This window comes from Zalophus californianus, chromosome 6 (genome assembly GCF_009762305.2).
Source record: "Zalophus californianus isolate mZalCal1 chromosome 6, mZalCal1.pri.v2, whole genome shotgun sequence".
In the NCBI taxonomy this organism is placed as follows: Eukaryota; Metazoa; Chordata; class Mammalia; order Carnivora; family Otariidae; genus Zalophus; species Zalophus californianus.
The window spans coordinates 42,446,818-42,465,649 of record NC_045600.1 but is presented as its reverse complement, the minus strand read 5'-3'; the positions used below and the strand labels follow the sequence as shown (position 1 = coordinate 42,465,649).

Here is an 18,832-nt window from a genome sequence, read left to right as displayed (position 1 = left end):
TTGAGAAGACTCTCTTCATCAAAGACAGTCCACCTCTGCAAGTAGAAATTTCTGTGCTGTGGGATACACGTTGGGGGCAGTGCTCTTCCTCTCCCTTCCTAACCCATAGTCACCAAGGCATAATCTCGTATGGCTTTTGTCATGTTAGATTGTCATGACCTGCTTACTGGTTCGTCTCTCCAATATACTGAATTCAGGGACAGTATCTCCTCTGTCTCCATGTGCCCAGCACCATGTCTGACATGAAATTGATACTTAATAAACATATTCTTAACGGATGAAAGAATGAATGAAGGAGTGAGAGCAAGGGACCCATGGTGGCCCCATATCACTTATCATAGTTAACAGTTCACCCCACCTAACCACATCTACATCCCCCAAAATACAAACATAACCTAATATAAAAATAACCCCACAGAATTAAGGTACACTTTAGAGGAAGGAACACTCACACACACAAAGAACACCTTTGTCATCACTTGTGCCCCTCCGTCAGCATTCCTGAGCCTCTTGCTTTGTAGCCACTGAGTAGCCGGTCCCAACTTGATCCCTTTTTTCTGCCTTTCCAGGTGGGATCCTTTAGGTATCATTTGGATCTGCATAGACTTTCCTTCAGACATTCCTCTACGGGATAAGGGAGTCATATCAAGAATTTTAGGTCTTCTATGAGTTTTTAGGATCCCTCAGAACTGGGCTGACAAGGCACATAGTCCCCATATTTTACCTGGGTCCCTATAATAAAAGACCACCCCATCCTGGGAAGCTGGCACCAAGAAGAGAAACTCATCTTGAAAGGCATCTCAGGGTGCCAGCAAGCTCCATTCAGATTCCCTTACCCTCTCTCTGAAACTTCCTGTGTCACTGGGATGATTTTTCTCTGCGACCTGTATTCCCCCTGGGGAGTTGCGGAGCCCAGCAGGTGGGGAGGCAGGACCTCTATGGGAGAATGGAGCTGGAGTGACCACGCTCCCCTCTGTAGCCAGGAAGGCTCAGCACCCTTGTCCCCTTCTCTCACTAGCTTAAGTGGAGTCTTAGAGCCTTACGTACTATGAAGCATTTGAAACAACTGCAGGTTTGTACATGATCTTACTTTAAATTTAGTTTCCCATTTAAATGAGAAACTGAGCTCATAGCAACGTCTGCTGTGAGAGTGGTAGTTGTAACAGACTGAAGTGAGGTTCATCTTGCCTTGCTAACAGCCAGGGTTTATCAGTTAGGAGGCTTTGATTGCAAGTAACAGAAACTCCAAATCAAACCTATTTGAACAATAAGAAATTTATTACCTCACATAACAGAAAGAAAAGAGGTACATTCAGTTCCCCAGGCTGGTGGAGTCAGCAGCTCAAAGATGTCATCAAGGATCCACATTCTCTTTACTCCACCAGGGTTAGTGTTGGCCTCACCTTTGGGAGTGAGAAGGTTGTAGCAGTCAGTCCCAGCTTCACACCCAGACCCCAGAATCCAGACGAAAAAGAAAGACTACCCATCCAGTGGTTTCTTTTAGGAGAAAGGAAACATTTCCCAAAGATCCCCCATCTGACTTTATTTCATATCTCATATCTAGAAAAGGGTCTTAGCTTGAGCTTAATTATACTCTAGTAAGAAATAATCCCCAGGATGTGAGGGTGACCTGGTTGTAACATCTGTCACCCCATTGATGGCCAAGGTTGATTTGGCTGATCTGGCTGCCTAGGTGAGTGTCCCCTTTCTCCTCATGGCTCCATGTGTGTTCCTCCCAAAGCTGCGCACTCAGTGGAAGAGGGCAACCTTACCTGATAGAGGAGGGTTGTTCTGCAAAGGTATTCAGGTAACTCCCCTGCTAGAACGTCCAAACAAGCTCTAAAGGTCCAGTTGTAGAAGGTGAGGTCAGTCAAGCTTCTAAGATTCCAGATATATCCAAATGAGGTGCTGCATGTGGCAGTCTGCCTTTCTAAGAAGAAAGAAAAGAAGAAAGAAAGAAAGAAAGAAAGAAAGAAAGAAAGAAAGAAAGAAAGAAAGAAAGAAAGAAAGGAAAGAAAGAAAGAAAGAAAGAAAGAAAGAAAGAAAGAAAGAAAGAAAGAAAGAAAGAAAGAAAGAAAAAGAAAGAAAGAAAGAAAGAAAGAAAGAAAGAAAAAGAAAAGAAAAGAAAAGAAAAGAAAAGAAAAGAAAAGAAAAAAAGAGAGAAAGAAAGAAAGGGAGAGGGAGGGAGAAAGGGAGAGGGAGGGAGGGAGGAAGGGAGGAAGGAAGGGAAAAAAGGGAGGGAGAACGGATCCCCAAATTTCACTGGTTTCACACAGCAAACATTTATTTTTCACTTCATGCAAAGTCTACTCTGAGTCGAAAGACTTTCCAGGATGGTGATCTCCATGGGTTCACTCAGAAATCTTGTGACGCCTGCATCTCCAAACATTCTTCCACAATCACTGTGGCTAAGGAAGAGAGTGGTGGAAGGTCTTGTGTAACAATCTAATGCTGAACCCTGGGGCCATACTTGTCACTTTCCTTCATGGCCCATTAGTTATATGGCCCCATCCAATTGCAAGGGGATGGAGAAGTGTGATCTTCCCATGCCCTAGGGATGGACCATAGAACCAAATATGGAGGATGCTGGAAAGTCTCTGTTGCCAGCTTGCAAGGGGGTGGGAGCGAGGCGAGCAGTGTTTTTAGGCTGTTCTAGAGTGAGATGGGTGTTAGGGACTGAACCATAATTCCAGGTGGTTTGAACACTAAGGAGACAACAAATATAAACCTTTGAGATTCTTGAAAATGACACAGAAATCAAAGAGCAAGTCATTCTGGATCGACCATGTGTTGATTACCCAATCTTCGATTTGATCATTAGAGAAAAGAATGACAATTGCAATTACCTGTGGTTAGGATCTTACCTAAACACAGCACCACCCTCCACCTGAAAATTCCCTTCTGCCTAAACAATTTGAATCAGGAGATACAGATGTTTTGACATCAGGGTTCATTTGCACTTCACAACTGCCTATTTGAGAGCCCATAAAATATGCTTTTTGACCCTGCAGAGCAATCTCTGTTAAATCAAAACTCTATTAAATATCTAGCAATCATACCCAGTCCTGCACATGAGAAAGAAGTGAGTGGGCAACTTTTGGAAGATCTTTTTTTTCCTACAAAACTAAACCTAGGACACCATAAAAGGGTTTGTCATGTCCCCTCAATTTCCCAAATTGGGACTGGACTGTTCTCTAAAAGGTAGCATCTGCCACATTTTTTAAAACTTCTTTTAGCCCTCTTGCCCCTCCAGCGACCAGCTGCATTCGAATTCCTCAGGAGAATTTTAAAGCCTTGCACAAACAGGCGGAAAGAGGTAAATAAATAAGTATAAATAGAAGCAGCTCCAACTTGGAGACTCCACTTGAGTAGCTGTAGAATGTGGCTCCGGAATCTGGATTTTTTTATAAAGTCTCTCAAGCAATCAGGACACAGCGCCAGGCTTCCCATCACAACAGCCTGTCAACAGGTAGAGGGACCCCTATGGACACTGTTTTTATTTCACTTGATGGTTACCTTATTGAACAAATAACGGGTCTCATTAGCTTGTGAGGGAAAACAAAGTGATGTTTATTGAACCTAAGAGAATGATAAATCCAGTTTGCAGTCACTTTATTATGTCTAAGATTAGTTATTTTGTGTCTTGGTGCTTTTCTGATAAGCTGATGAGGAGGTCTCCAAAGGAAGCATGGACACTTCTGAATAACACTTTGACTTATTGTAGAATGACTTTTAATGCACATGAGCCCATTTTAAATATAGTTTTCTCCCTTTATAAGCATAAGTGTTTGCTAATGTTCGTTACTTGCCCCTTACAGTAGCAAATATTGGATGACAGAAACCTTGCTTCCACTCTGCACCTCAGTTTATTCATCTGTGAAATGGAAATAACAATAGTATCTATTGCAAGAGGTTGTTAAAAAGGAAACAAGAAAGAACAGAGAGCCCAGCAACAGAGCCACACAAATATGCCCCGCTGAATTTTGACAAGGATGCAAGAGGAATTGAATAGAGGAAAATAATCTTTTCAAGTTTGCTGGTGCTGAAAGCAACTGGACATCCTTTGGGTGTGGGGTACAGGGGAGGCCCTCCCTTAGTTTTACATTGCATACAAAAATTAACTCAAAATGGACCTTGGCCTTAAATGGAAAATGGAAAGCTATAAAACTTTTAGAAGCAAACATAGGGGCACCTGCATGGCTCAGTCAGTTAGGCATCTGCCTTTGGCTCGGGTCATGATCCCACGGTGCTGGAATCGAGCCCCGCATCAGGCTCCCTGCTCAGTGGGGAGTCTGCTTGTCCCTCTCCCTCTGCCCACCCCCCATAATCGTGTTCTCTGTCTCTCTTTCAAATAAATAAATAAAATCTTTAGAAACAAACATAAGGAAAAAATCTTTAGGATCTGAGGCTAGGCAAGGAGTTCTTATACTTGACAGCAAAAGCACGATCCATAAAAGAAAAACTTGATAAATTGGACTTCATCAAACTTTTAGTTTGCTTTGCACAAAACCCTGTTAAGACAATGAAAGAACAAGTTATAGAGTGGGAGAAAATATTCCAATAAAGACTAGTATCGGGGCACCTGGCTGGCTCAGTTGGTAGAGCACATGACTCTTGATCTTGAGGTTGTTGGTTCAAGCCCCACATTGGGTACAGAAATTACTTTAAAAAAAAGTAAATAAACTTCTTTAAACAACAAAAAAAGATTAGTATCTACAATATATAAAACTCAAAAAATCAAAACTCAACAGTAAAAAAAAAAAATCCAATAGAAAATGAACAAAAGACATGAAGAGACTTTTCATCCAAAAGTATGTAGAAATGATAATAAGCACATTGAAATTACGTTCACCATCATTAGGGAAATGTAAAATAAAACTACAATGAAATGTCAGTACACATCTACCAGAAAGACTAACATAAAACAGTGACAACACCAAATGCTGGTGAGGAAGTTGAAAAACTGGATCACTCCTACACTCCTCATGGGAATGTAAAACAGTCTGGCAATTGCTTCAGAAACTAAACATGCAACTATCATACAACCTGATAATTACTCCTGGGCAGTCACCCCAGATAAATGAAGACCTACGTTCACATACAAACCATTACGGGAATGTTGTTGTTGTTGTTGTTTTAAAGATTCTACCTATCTATTTGACAGAAAGAGAGAGAGAGCACAAGCAGGGGGAGTGTCAGGCAGAGGCAGAGGGAGAAGCAGACTCCCTGCAGAGCAGGGCGAACCCGATGTGGGACTCAATCCCAGGACCCCAGGAACATGACCTGAGCCGAAGGCAGACGCTTAACCAACTGAGCCACCCAGGCGCCCACAGGAATGTTTATAGAAGCTTTATTTGTAACAGCCCAAGCTGGAAACCACCCAGACATCCTTCCCCAGGTGAATGGTTAGACATACGGTGACACATCCATAGTGTGGAATAGTATTCGGCACTAAAGAGGACTGAGCTATTGACACATGCAACAATCTGGATGAATCTCCAGAAAATTATGCTGAGTCGGAAAAAACCCACAAAAGATTATGTGCTTCATATTTCCATTTATATTAACGACAAATTTATAGAAATGGAGAACAGACTCGTGGTTGCTAGAGGGAGGGCGATGTAAGTGTGTCTGTAAAAGGCCAACATGTGGGTCCCAGTGGTGATGGAAATACTGTGTATCTCAACTGTATAAATGTCGATATCCTGGTTCTGACACTGTTCTATAATTCTGCAAGATATTACCGCTGGGAGAAACTGGGTAAAGGATACACAGGCTCTCTCTTTTCCTACAATTACATGGGAAGCTACAATTATCTCCAACTAAAAAGTTTACTTAAAATAATTAAATGAGTTGACATCCATGACAGACGCATAGTATGTTTTTAATAGATTTTAGCTATTCTTTTTTTTTTTTAAAGATTTTATTTATTTATTTGAGACAGAATGAGAGAGAGAGAGCACATGAGAGGGGGGAGGGTCAGAGGGAGAAGCAGACCCCCCGCCGAGCAGGGAGCCCGATGCGGGACTCGATCCCGGGACTCCAGGATCATGACCTGAGCCGAAGGCAGTCGCTTAACCAACTAAGCCACCCAGGCGCCCGATTTTAGCTATTCTTGATTGCACTTTCTGCAGTCACTTGATACAACTTCCATTTTGTCCCGCTGTCCCTCCTGAAATACCATGGGGCAACGGCACAGTGGTGACGCGGTACCAGCCAGAGTCACCCTCAACTTCCAATCATAACTCTGACCATTATGAATCAGCTGTGTGACGTTAGGCAAGATAAAATCTTCCTCGAGCTTTATTTTCTTCATCGGGGAAATGAGGATATTAATCCCCCCTTCTATCCTCATTGCAGGGCTTTTAGGTTCGTTTGCTTGCTTGTTTAAGAATCAAACGGATGATGCGCAGGGAGGGGGGGATGCTGTGAAAACTGTTAAGTGCTGCGAAAATGCTTTGCATTGAACATACATTTATTAAATACCTCTTACTCATCTACTACTGCTATTACTAATAAATATGACCATTTACTCGCTTGAAACCCTTGTTGGAATTTGGCACGCCAATTTCCTGAGTGTTGCTCATTTGCATTGGAAAAAAGGAAAGAGGTGGGAGGCCTTTTGAAGCCTTTTGAAAATTGAGCTGTGGGGGGAGTGAATTCTTATCACTGGGCCCAAGGTATAATTGATTTTCTACACAATGGCTCACAGGTGCTACATTTAACACCCTGAGTAGGAGGATGGAAATGTATCCCAAGGTGCAGCTTTAACTTAAAATACCTACATAGCCCCTTCACTCTGGGGAAAGCTGAGAAGCCTGGGGGGCTGGGGTACCCCACCTTTCCATCAGTTGTCTGAAGGTGCTGACAGAGGCACCTACTCCTTACTTACTTCTCATCCTACTCAGAGAATTGGGCCTCAGGTTTCTGATTTTCAGTGGCCAGATGCCAAAAGCCCCTCTTTTCAGGCCTGGATCACAAGGTTAGGGAAGAACACAGGGCAAGCCCACCATGAAATATATATTAATATTATAACAACCCTTTCGGAGTTCACTGTTGCTATGTCAACAAAGCAGCTGGGGAAATTGGGTCTTTGGGAAATTGGGAAATGAGGTCAGCTTTGGCAACCTGGCAAATGTTTCCTTCTCTCAGAACAATTGGGTCTGCGACACTAGCCACCTTTTCCTACCTACCCTTTCTCCTGCTTATTTATGGGAAAATGGAGAAGCAAAACGATAGTCATTAAGGTTTGGGGTGAGGGGGGCACCTGGGTGGCTCAGGCGGTTAAGCATCTGTCTGCAGCTCAGGTGGTGATCTCAGGGTCCTGGGATCGAGCCCCAGGCTGTGCTCCCTGCTCAGTGGGGAGTCTGCTTCTCCCTCTCCCTCGGCCCCTCCTCAACCCCCACTTGTGCTCTCTTTCTCTCTCAAATAAATAAATAAATAAATAAAAATCTTTAAAAAAAGGGGGGTTGGGGTTAGGGAGCTTCTGCGTCATGGAAAAAGCAACAGAAATAAAATTATTTCCCTCTCCCCCTTCTCACTTGTCTATGTCAGTTTCTCGGTCCCAAGCTGGACTCCACTGGACTGAACATGGATTCTGTACCCAGCTCAGCAACTTTGAGTGAATTACTGGCTTCATCTCAGTCTTAATTACCTCATCTTATGAAATAAAGGTATATTCATAGGACCAGCTACATAATTTTAGGGGGCTAATACAAGATAAAAATGCAGGGCCCCTTATTCAAAAATTAAGAATTTCAAGATGGCGACAGCAGAACATTAAACCAAGCACAATGCCTTTCTAAGGACAGAGCCCTGTGCGAAGGTCCAGGTCTCAGACCCATGAAGCTAGTCCTGTACATCAGTTATGACTCTAGGCTTCCAAATGAGAGAAATCAAGTCACACTCCTACCTCAGAAAGATAACTTAATGGATGGTTACTATGGTATTATGGAAGCCAAGGGAGAGCTGAACAAATGAGGGGCCATCACCGACCCTCGTGAAAAAGCAGAGCCCAGACCGTTCCTGAGTTTTCTGTCTTATGGCTTCAACCACCAGAGACACTCACTGACTTGCTCCCCCTAGTCTTCTAAATGTGACCTCTTGGGAAGGGCCTCCCCAGCCTAGATTAGGTCAGGTGCCCAATCCAAACTAGGCAACCCTGAATGGGAGCCCAGCTGAATTTCAGAATACTGGTAGAGGCCCAGCAGGTAATCCCCCAGCTGTCCTATCTGCTGTAAGAACAGAGATAGCAGATTTCACCTCAGTGCTACTGCAGTTCTCTTGGTAGCAGGGGCCACCTAGAGAGAGGTGGAGACAAGATGCCTGGGGCCACACTGGACAATCATGGGGGCAGGCCGCCATGCTGTCTCCCACGAGAAGGGTTGGCCCAGGCGCTTGCATCAGCCATCTGTGGACTAGTCTGTGAGCTCGAAGTTTTCTTACAGCCCTAACATTCTAGAGTATTTCCTCTCTGCTCATGCTCATCCCCAAAATCAACTTTCAGGAAGCCTTCCCTGTGTAGGGATAATTTATTTCGTTCAATAGATGTCGGTGAAATGTGATTAAATCTTTTAAAATTAAATGGATATATTTGGAATACACAAGAGAAATGCTCTAGCTTAAACAATTCTGAAGTGAATCCTTTGGTAAAGCAGACTCTTATTTAAATTGAAGAGCCACTTAGCTCCTTAGCAAATCTGAATATTTATGTAGAGTGCTTTGCTCAAGATAGAGAGACTGAGGATCCGACTTGGAAAGACAACCGCTGAGAAGGGGATGGGTCTGCAGAGGGCAGAAAAATGGACCAACCGGGCTCGCTCTATCCCACTCCCGCCTAAGTGACAGTGGAGAATTTTCCCTCACCTGGACATTCTTGGGTGGCTTGGCCCCTTCCAGGAAGCCTGAGTGTTTATTCTAGTTTATTCTAGAGCAGTTGTTGTTGTTGTTGTTAAGTTTTTGGTGGTAGTGAGGAGGGGACAAATAAGAGTGACAGAGCTTTAGGCCACTGCTATCCAATGTGGTAGCCACTAGCCACATGTGGCTGTGGAGCCCTTGAGAGGTGGCCGGACTGCATTGCACTGAACTGGGATAGGCTGTATGTGTAAAATACACACTGGATTTTGAAGACCCTGTATGAAAAAAGAATGTAAAATACCTCAATATTATTCTGTAATGATTACTTCTTGAAACGATCATCTCTTCATACATTGGGGCAATTAAAATGTCTTATTAATTTCACCTGTTCCTTTTTACTTTTATCTATTTATTTATTTTGGTATTTTATTTTTAAGTAATCTCTGGACCCAACTTGGGGCTTGAACTTACAGCCCTGAGATCAAGAGTCACATGCTGTACCCACTGAGCCAGCCAAGTGCCCCTCTTTTTACCTTTTTTTTTTTTTTGTATCAAGTAGGCTCCCTGACCAGCATGGCACCCAACTCATGACCCAACTCATGACCCTGAGATCAAGACCTGAGCTTCGATCAAGAGTCAGATGCTTAACCAACTGAGCCACCCAGGTGACCCTCCTCTTATTTTTTAGCGTGGCTGCTAAGAAATGTAAAGTTCTTCAAGTGGCTTGCATTCTATTTCTGTTGGACAGAGCTGCTCTAGACCCTGCCGTCCAGTGGCGGTCCTGGGTGCGGCCATGGTGCCTTGTTGGTTAAAGGTTTTCCAAAACAGAAGATGGAAGCAGGTCAGACTAAGGGAGACTAGATAGAGGACAGAGGTAAAGCGGGTGAAGTGAAGATTTGTTCCATTTCAGGCTAGGCTAACAGCAGTGTCTAAAAGAAATTCGTAGAACTGTAGAAGTGGAAGCCACCGATTCCCACCTGTGCTGTTATACCCGAACAGTTTAATCTACCCTGTTGTGGAGGATTCGAGCTGGCGGCAAATCCTCGAGACTCCTCCCATCAGAAGGTGCCTCTGCGATTCGGCGGCGGCCACACTGAGCAGATCGGACTTCACTTGTACGCGCACCTCGCTCCGCTTTCTCTGCAACCATGTCTGACAAACCCGATATGGCTGAGATTGAGAAATTCGGTAAGTCGAAATTGAAGAAGACAGAAACGCAAGAGAAAAATCCACTGCCTTCAAAAGAAACGATTGAACACGAGAAGCAAGCCGGCGAATCGTAATGAGGCGCGCACCGCCAATACGCACTGTACATTCCACAAGCATTGCCTTCTTATTTTACTTCTTTTAGCTGTTTAACTTTGTAAGATGCAACGTGGTTGGATAAGTTTAAATGACTGTGCTACCCCTTTTCACATCAAAGAATCGAGAACTACTGACTGCGAAAGGCGCCTGCCTCTCCCATCTGCCTGTCTGGCTGGCAGGGAAGGAAAAGAACTTGCATGTTGGTGAAGGAAGAAGCTGGGAGGGACGACAGTGAAATCGAGAGTAAAAACCAAGCTGGTCCAGGGTGTCCTGCAGGCTGTCAAATGCAGTTTAATCAGAGTGCCATTTTTTTTTTGTTCAAATGATTTTAATTCTTGGAATGCACAATTTTTTAAATATGCAATACAAAGTTTTAAAACCTGGAAAAAAAAAAGAAGGTGCGTCTGCGCCCCTGGCCCACCCAGCACCCCACTCCTCGAGTCTGGGCAGGCTCGGTGACTGCCCTCCCAGTTCTGGGCTCGGCCTTTAAGTTTCTAGCCTAGAGCCCTGAGCCAGCATGGAAGAAATCCCACCCCCTCTAGAGGGAACCTGCTGAGCCCAGCCTGCCCAATGTCTACACTGAGGTACCAGGACATACATCCAAGTGATGCTGTCTTGGATTCTTCGGACCAGACCAGCCACCAGCCCAGCTGACACCACCAAATATCCCGGCTGATACCACTGGAATAAACAAATCACCCAGCAGAACCCTGCCCAAATTCTTGATCCAATAATCTATAATAAAAATAAAATCGGTCGATGTTGTAAGCCACTAAGTTTTTAGTGGTTTATGATGCAGCTTTAGTTTAACAGGACAACCTACAAATCATCCACTGTTGGCTCGCGTTTGCAAAAAAAGACACCGGCACTCTGGTCAAATATTCATTCAGTCACTCACCATTCCTTTGAGAACATTAGGGTCTTGAAAAGGGAGTGGTAGAGAGGAAGGGATATTAAGGCCAGTTTTACAGAGTCTTGAATTCCAGGCTAAGAAGTTAGATTTTATTCATGGGCAGTAGAGAGATACTAAGTGATCTGAACAGGGAGGAATGTGATCAGAGCTGTGCTTTGGAAACATTACTTAACAGCTTTGTGCAAAATGGCTTGGAGAAGGGAGAGATTAGGAGTGAGAAGGCCAATTCGATCATCCAAAAATCCAACATCTCAGATGAAAAGGAAATTGTCAGGATCCAAGGTAGGGACAGAAGAAAAGTTCCTTTGTCTCTCAACTGGGAGACACTGAGCCTGGGGGACACATGGGGATGCCTCGGGCTGTTTGTGTCACATGACAGGCAGGCACTCCTAGCATTTGGTGGGCAGGGTCAGAAATGTTAAACGACCTGCAATACGGAGGACAGCCCCACAGAATGAAGAACCGTCGTATCCGCTATACCCTGTTGAATGATACTAGTAGATAGAAGGCTCTACGAGAGGCTGAGTCAACAGAACTCAGTCCGTGATGGAATGGAGGAGGAGCAGAGGGGGAGATGGGAGTCGATGGCCTTGCTGAGGTTTCTAGATTTGATGACTGGAATCATAGAGATGGAAACTCAGGACGAGGAGCAGGCACGAGGGGAATGCTGCGGAGTTAGAGGTGCTCTTGAGGCCTCCGGCTGGGGGTGACTCACAAGCAGCCGAGTGGGTGTCAGGACACACGCAGAAGACAGGTCATGGGTTGAGGTTTAGTAAAGCCAGAAGCTGTCCCACCTATGGCCTCCACCAGTCGGTAGGGTCTGCAGACCTGTGCTCTAGGTCTCCCTGCTCCAGCGGACCCTGCTCTGGCCTGGGTCCGGCCATCAGCACCTAGCAATCATTGAGGCCCAGAAGGTTGACTGTGAGGTGAGGTGGAGGCTGGTCCAGAGAGCAGCAAATCTCGGTCTGCAGCTGGCTCTGCTCCCCACCCACCAGGCAGACGCGGCCACTCCGCCGACCTGTGAACCTGCGTGTTTGAACCACCAGGTGAGCCAGGAGGATGGTGCTAACCCTGTCTGACTGGGGTCTGTGGCCCCACGGAAGGACCCTCGTTACAAGGGTCTTCCTTCTTGAGGGGAACGAGTTCTCATGGGACCACAGGAGAGCCTCTAAAATGACAAGCCAATGCCCCCCCCCCCAAAGGAAGAAAAGAGTATTCCAGGTTCAGACGATGGGAAACATAAGCTTCCTTCTTGAGCTCTTCCTTGAGTCTATTCGAACTTAAAGCCTATCTTCCCAAGGGCTCATCTTGTGCCTACTCTTTTCTTAAGGACAGGTGAGGAGCAGCCCACCCCATTTCACCGGGGGCCCACATCAGATCTGAGCCTGCCCCCTGCTCTAGTCTGTTCCCTCCCTGTCCCTCCGGACCTGTGCCAAAAGGCTTGTTTCCTGTGTGAAAAAGAAAGCAGGACTTGGCGGTGGATGATCCATTGTCATTACTGAGGTGCATTACGTGGCAAGGAGATTTGGGGACCCAGAGCAGCAAAGCGACACCTTTGCTCCCCGGGGCAATATTTCAAAGTGACGTCACCCCAATACCCCATTCAAATCCATTCCTTTTAACCTCCACAATCATCTGAGATCCATATCAAGTTTGATTCCAGCAAGATGCCTCGATATTCTAAATTATTTGTCAGCCTGGCACGGCAAATAAACATTTGTGAAATTCATTTCAAAAGATGTTAACACTGGTGAAACCCACGTGCCCCCAGAGGGATTATACAAATTTCCATGTCAAATATTTGAGGCAAAGCACTTGTAGAGAAACAGTGGGTTTTTTTTTTTTGTGTTTTGATGCCTTTCATTTCCATAAACTAGATTACTTTCTGAAATTACTTTCACACAGAGAACAGTTTCTATTGAATTCCAGTCAGTGAACTCCTCCGAGTGTGAGGTGAATAAAACATCTCGGGGCTGTGGGGCTTCCTTGATGCATATGCACCCGCGTTGTGTAAGGAAGGCAAACCAAGTTGAGATGTTATCTTTAGAGAGCTCATGTACCCAGATCTGCTGTCTTACGGTAATTGCTAAACAACCAATTCATTTAGAGCCTAACAAGGAAGCTCTAGGGCTTTCTCGTTGCGCCCCCCCCCCCAGCCCCCCCATCTCTCCTACCTGGCTAACAATGACTCCAGCTCTGTTGTTAACTGGAGATTTGCTGGCAGGCAGTGCTCGCTACTGCGAGGTTCTCCAACAGTCAAGTTTTATCTGCTTCTTGCAAACACTGATTCTGCCAAAAAAATTCTCACAAAAAAATTTGATCCGAGGCAGCATTGTCCTATTGTCCTAGTTCTGTCAAGCCCACAAAATTAAAAATGGACTTAGTTTTCTTAAAGGGGAAAAAGAGAGAGAGAAAGTAGTTGAAGGCCCAAGGAGAAGAAAGCTGCCGAGTTAAATGTTACTTGCAACGAACAAGCATTTTCTGTAGGCTTGGGCTCGGAGCCTCAGTGTGGCCACAGAACGGGGATTCCTGGGGCGGGGGAGTCGTGGGTGGGAACAAAGGGGACAATCTCTCCTCAGATAAAGCCACTAGAAGGTCTTATCTTGCAGGGCTAGGAAGGAGAGTTCCCGGATCTGGGGGAAGACATTTCTTAGCCAATCTAACCTTGACCGAGTTTAAAATGACCAAGTGATTAGCACGTGAGCGTTCCTCCGCAGCCAGGGTGCGGCCGCGTCAACAGTAGCGGCCCGGGCGCTCCCACAGGACCGGGAGGGAGAACACGGGGGAAGGGCCTGGAGCTGCCAGGGCGGGTGTTTGTTTTTCTTTTATCCAGAGAAGCAGAGGTGACGACAAGAGTTTCCAGCTTGACTCCTCCGAGTGGAATGGGAGGCACTGGAGGGTGTAAACCGAGGGACCAGATGATGCGATTTGCTTTTTGAGCTACATCACCCCGGCTGCCGAGTGTAGGGTAGACCAAAAGGAGAAAGGATTAGAAGCCGGTTGGAACAGCCGAAGTGAGATATGATGGTGGTTTAGAGCAGAGTGGTAGCGGAGGAAATGCTGAGGAAAGGTTGAATTCTGGATTTATCTTTCGGGATATGGGGATAAAGGAAGACTAAGGGATGACCCCGATTTGTTGTCCTGAGCAGCTGGGACAATGAAGTTGCCACTTACTTGCGTGAAGGAGGCTGTAAATGGAAACCAGGGCTTGGGTAATACAGTCTTCATTTTGAGATGTCTACTGGACTTCCCAGTGGAAAACTCACGTAGGCAGAGGGCATGAACTTGTCAATTCAAGAGTCACCTGTTTACAGATGTTTTTTAAAGCCTTGAAACTGGATGAGATCACCAAGGAGAAGAAGGTGGAGATAAAAAGAGGTCCTGGGGCGCGTCAACATTGGGCACATTTGCAGCTTATCAAACTGTAATTACAAATGCAAAATAAGCTAACTTTGTATAGACAAAAATTAGCTATCTGATCCCTTCATGGGCCCTGGAGGATTGAAACACAGGATGTGTACATTATCAAGGAGACAAGGCAAGGTCACTAGGAAATGATGACATCCAAGGGGCTGGGAGGGACAGGGGGTGATGGCTATCACCTTCAGACCAGACTGGCCCAGGAAGCGGAGGGTATAACAAAGCTCACAGGTGCAGATGAGAAAGACCGGCTGTGCCGGGAGGTCATTACAAAGTTGACAGAGGACATACAGAGAGGAATGGACCAAAGCCCAAGGAACAACCCCTTTTGCAAATTTTCCTTGGGCCCCCGCTCCTCCTCACTCGTCACTGCCCTCACCGATAGCCTTCCGGGCGGTGCAGGTGCCCACGCATGCGTGCATTCCCCTTTTCTCGTCCGGGGAAGAAATTGGAGACGCTGCACAATGCAGGGCCAGCCGGGACTCCCATTCCCCATCCCTTCACCTTTTACTTTTTTCTTCACCTCCCTGCCACCGCCCAGCATCTCACCAAGTCCGTTTACTGCCTTAAGCACTGGCTTGGAAACCCCATGAGGACGGCGACTTATCCTTAGTGCCTGGAACTGGGCCTAGGCTACAGCAAGCGCTCAATAAATACGCATTCATGAAATGGGTGATGTGCTGAAAGGCAGTGAAGGTTAGCGATGCCACCACCTACTAGTGTTTTTCATCAGCTGTCCCAGCCTCAATTTTTCGAACTACAAAATGGAAATCTTATCTACCTATAGGTTGTGAGAATTAAAATTAAATGAGATTAGTTTTGTAAAGCGCTGGTCTATAGTGGAGACACAAGAAAAGTTTTCTCGCTACCTATCCTTCACTTTGGTCCCGAGAGAGTCAAGGTAGAGAGCTCCAACTCTGATGTCAGCGATCCAAACTAGCTTCCAGCATGGTGGGTTCTCTCTGGCGGCTCAGCTTCGTATTGTGGAAAGTTCTAAGTGTCAAAGAATGAATTTTCCTGATAAGAAATGCATTTTATAAGATGCTCTCATAATGTAAAATAACAAGACTACCAAGGAGTACATCAGAAAAGAACCATATAACATTTTCACAATGAGAACTTGACACACAGTAGATACTTGATAATATCTGATGAATGGACACAGTAAGATCAATTAAAATTTAACCTCACAGTAAAGGCTCCACTACAACTTGCCCTTGAATATCAATAAATTTCATCCTAATGAAAGTAGCCTACACTGCAATTTCAAGTGCTCTCATTTGTCAGTGGACTTTCCTTTGATCAAACACTAAAAATGCAAAGTTTACATTTCTGCATTGATAAAATATTTTTCTATTCGATTCCAAAGTTCTTTGATTTTCCCAGCAAAAATGTTAATTTCTTAGTAATTTGGCATGAGGTTTAAGCACTTCAAACATCCCTCATTCTCCCCAGTCCTTTTGTATGCTTTCTACACTGTACAGAAGTTGTTTCTCTCTACTTGTAAGAGTCTCATGAGAGCCCAGGGAAGTTCTGGGCACAGAATAAATAAACGGAAATGATGCCAAGAGGAAGGCTATGTTTGCCATCAGTAAGAGAGTAACAGCATGCTTAGGATAGGCTATGGGCGAAGCTCCTGAAGGCTCAGTCCCAGAAGGAGAGTTTGAGGTCGTCTTGGAGAAGTTGTTCTTGGCGCTAGCACCCCCAGAAGATTGGGGTGGGGCGGAGCTCTACTTTGAGGTAACTTTTCCTGGGTCAAATGGACTCAATGACTGTGATTCAAAATCTATCAAAACGAAAAAATAAAAGCTTCTTCTTGGCTTGAGACGTCCATGCCAGATTTCTGCCTGCAGCAAATTTTCATGGGGAAATCAGGCGACAGTGAACATATGGGTGTGCTATTGAAGATGGCCACCTGTGGGAGGCCACTACCAAGGCAGCTTCTGCTGAGAGTCAGCGGGGGGGGGGGGGGGGGGGTGCCCATCCAGAAACTAGTGCCCAGTCCGCCCATCGTCCCGCCAACCCCACCGCCTCCGCCTCTACCCCCATCCACTCGTACCCCTGCCCTCACTTCTTAGGCTTTGAGTCTGCTCTGCACCAGAACAGGCTCTCCAGGAAAAACAGTAAAGTGTCCGCCTTTTGCCGAGAGGGTCTGCAGCTTCAGGCCTCGCCTCTGACGCTCAGGAGAACTTGGAACAACCTGGCAGCTGAAGTTTTCATGTAGAACAGGGCTGGAGAGGGTGGAGGTAGAGCAATGATACTGTTTTTTGAGGAGCAGCCAATTTTACAGGTGTTGGGCTTGCTTCACTCTTCTGCCTCAGTTAGGACCAGGAGCCAGGGCATCCTGGAGTCTTCTCAATGGGCAGGACACATCTGAATGTCTCCCCAAGGCCTCCCTTCTGGGAGCTAGGGCTGGAGCACTTGGCCTGGCTCAGTCACTGACAGAGTTCTGGGGTGGCTGTGGTTTGAAGGCGACAGGGTGCTCATGGCTTTCTTATGCTCATTATCATTTAATCTGCACAGCCGGTCTCTGAGGCAAGAATTGACTCTCACGTGGATGAGGAAACCAAACTCATGGAGACTCTGGGGTACTGTCTGCACTCAAGTAGCTAATAAGGGGCGGAAAATCCTGGAATCAAAACGTAATGCCAAATTCAGGCTCTCAACGCATTTTTCTACCCTATAAAGTAGATTTTTCCCTTCCCATCTAGCAGATGAGGAGACAATGGATCTAGCAGTGTTTACCAACAGAGAAAGACTTGCTAGGTCATCCAGTCACCCCTGCACCGTCTCCCCAACCCCCACCTCGAGATGGATTAAACCCAGAGGAAAACACAACAACTTTGCTTTTTAAAGAAAGCAAACTTGATCTTTGCTGATTCGATGCCAGTTCTGATTTAAGTGGTGGTCCTTACCCAAATTAGCTCACATGGAGCCTTTGTGGCTTGTCCTTGCTCAATATTATATGTAGTTATGATTTATACTTAACTTTGGTGGAATCAGATAAGGACCTGAGAGGGACACAATTACAGACCTTAATGTCACCTGGCCTTTGCCATTCTTAAGGGAAAACAAGGCTATCTGAGCTTTTCTCCACAACCTCATGAGCAGCTGCTTGGCTAGTCTTTATGGCCAGGGATGTGACTTTTATCAGATTATTAGTTAACAGGATTGGTTTTCTCATTTCTAGTGTCACACGGATGACTCTATTTGCTTTGTATGGATCTGTGACCACCTATTGAGAGACAGACTACCTACAGACATCAAGTAAACTGTCCCTTTTCTGATTATGCTAACATGGGCAGCTGGGGAAACCTTAGACCCCTCTGATTTCTGATTTTTGTGGTCACATAGAAGGCTTTTTCGACAGAACAGCAAAGGTTACGTCCATCTCCTAGGTGAACAGAGCACCCCATAAGTCCAAATAAAATCAGTTCATAGCAACAGAACAGTTAGTACTTTACGGACTCAAAATATCTTGCTAAACACCTATGAACTTAGCTGACGGAAGATAGCACAAAAGGCTCATCTCAAAGGGACCTCTCCAGGCGTGCCTGGCTGGCTCAGTCGGCTGAGCATGCGACTCTTGATCTTGGGGTTGTGAGTTCGAGCCCCACGTGGGGCACAGCGCTCACTCAAAAAATTTAAAAAATAAAAAAGCAAAGGGAGTTCTCCAGTCCATGGCTATTTACTTGCAGTTCCTTAAAGACGGATAAAGATAGCAACCTGAGGCCCAGCTCAGAGACCCGGCAAGGACAGAGACAGGTCCGGCCACTGCACGTGGAGCAGTCCTCAACTAACCATTCTCTCCCTAGGTGGGATTAGGTCTTTTAGCACCTGGGAGATAACAGTGGGGCGGCATCTCCCCCACCCCCCGGGGAACCAGGTCACCCACCCAACCCCACCTGTGTGAGTGGAGTTAATGCACGTCCCCAGGAACTTCACGGCTGGGCCTTCTCAGGGAGCGTGTGGCTGTCCTTGCCCTACGGTGTCACATTTGGAAGCTTTGTCTCTGTTTTTAAGGTCGTTAACGCGCTGTGAAAACCAGTACCTGGAGAAAGCGAACTTTCCTCGGGGATGCAAATAACCATGGATGTTCTGTGTTTTGTAAAGACGGCCGGACACTGCTGGTCGCCTGAATGGCTTTATTACATGTGTGAGCCCATCAGAAAGGCCACCGCGCTCCCAATCAACGGGAGCGATTTGTAACCACAAACTTTGTGACAGAAAGACAAATGAGGAAATCTCAGGACCAAATTAGGCCTAATTAGTATCCATATAGGAAACTCTCCAGCAACCTGGCAGTTTGCAGCCAGGGGGAGGACACGTGCGGCATTG

The 18,832-nt window shown here is 45.7% G+C and overlaps 1 protein-coding gene across 1 annotated transcript; it reads left to right on the top strand.

Annotated features, from left to right (window-relative positions):
• Nucleotides 1–9,953: 9,953 nt before the first annotated feature.
• On the top strand, nt 9,954–10,544 carry LOC113909966 (thymosin beta-4-like). The gene has a single exon (XM_035728177.1). It carries the CDS (start codon nt 10,005–10,007, stop codon nt 10,137–10,139), a length of 135 nt encoding a protein of 44 aa, XP_035584070.1. The 5' UTR covers nt 9,954–10,004; the 3' UTR covers nt 10,140–10,544.
• The last annotated feature ends 8,288 nt before the right edge of the window (nt 10,545–18,832 follow it).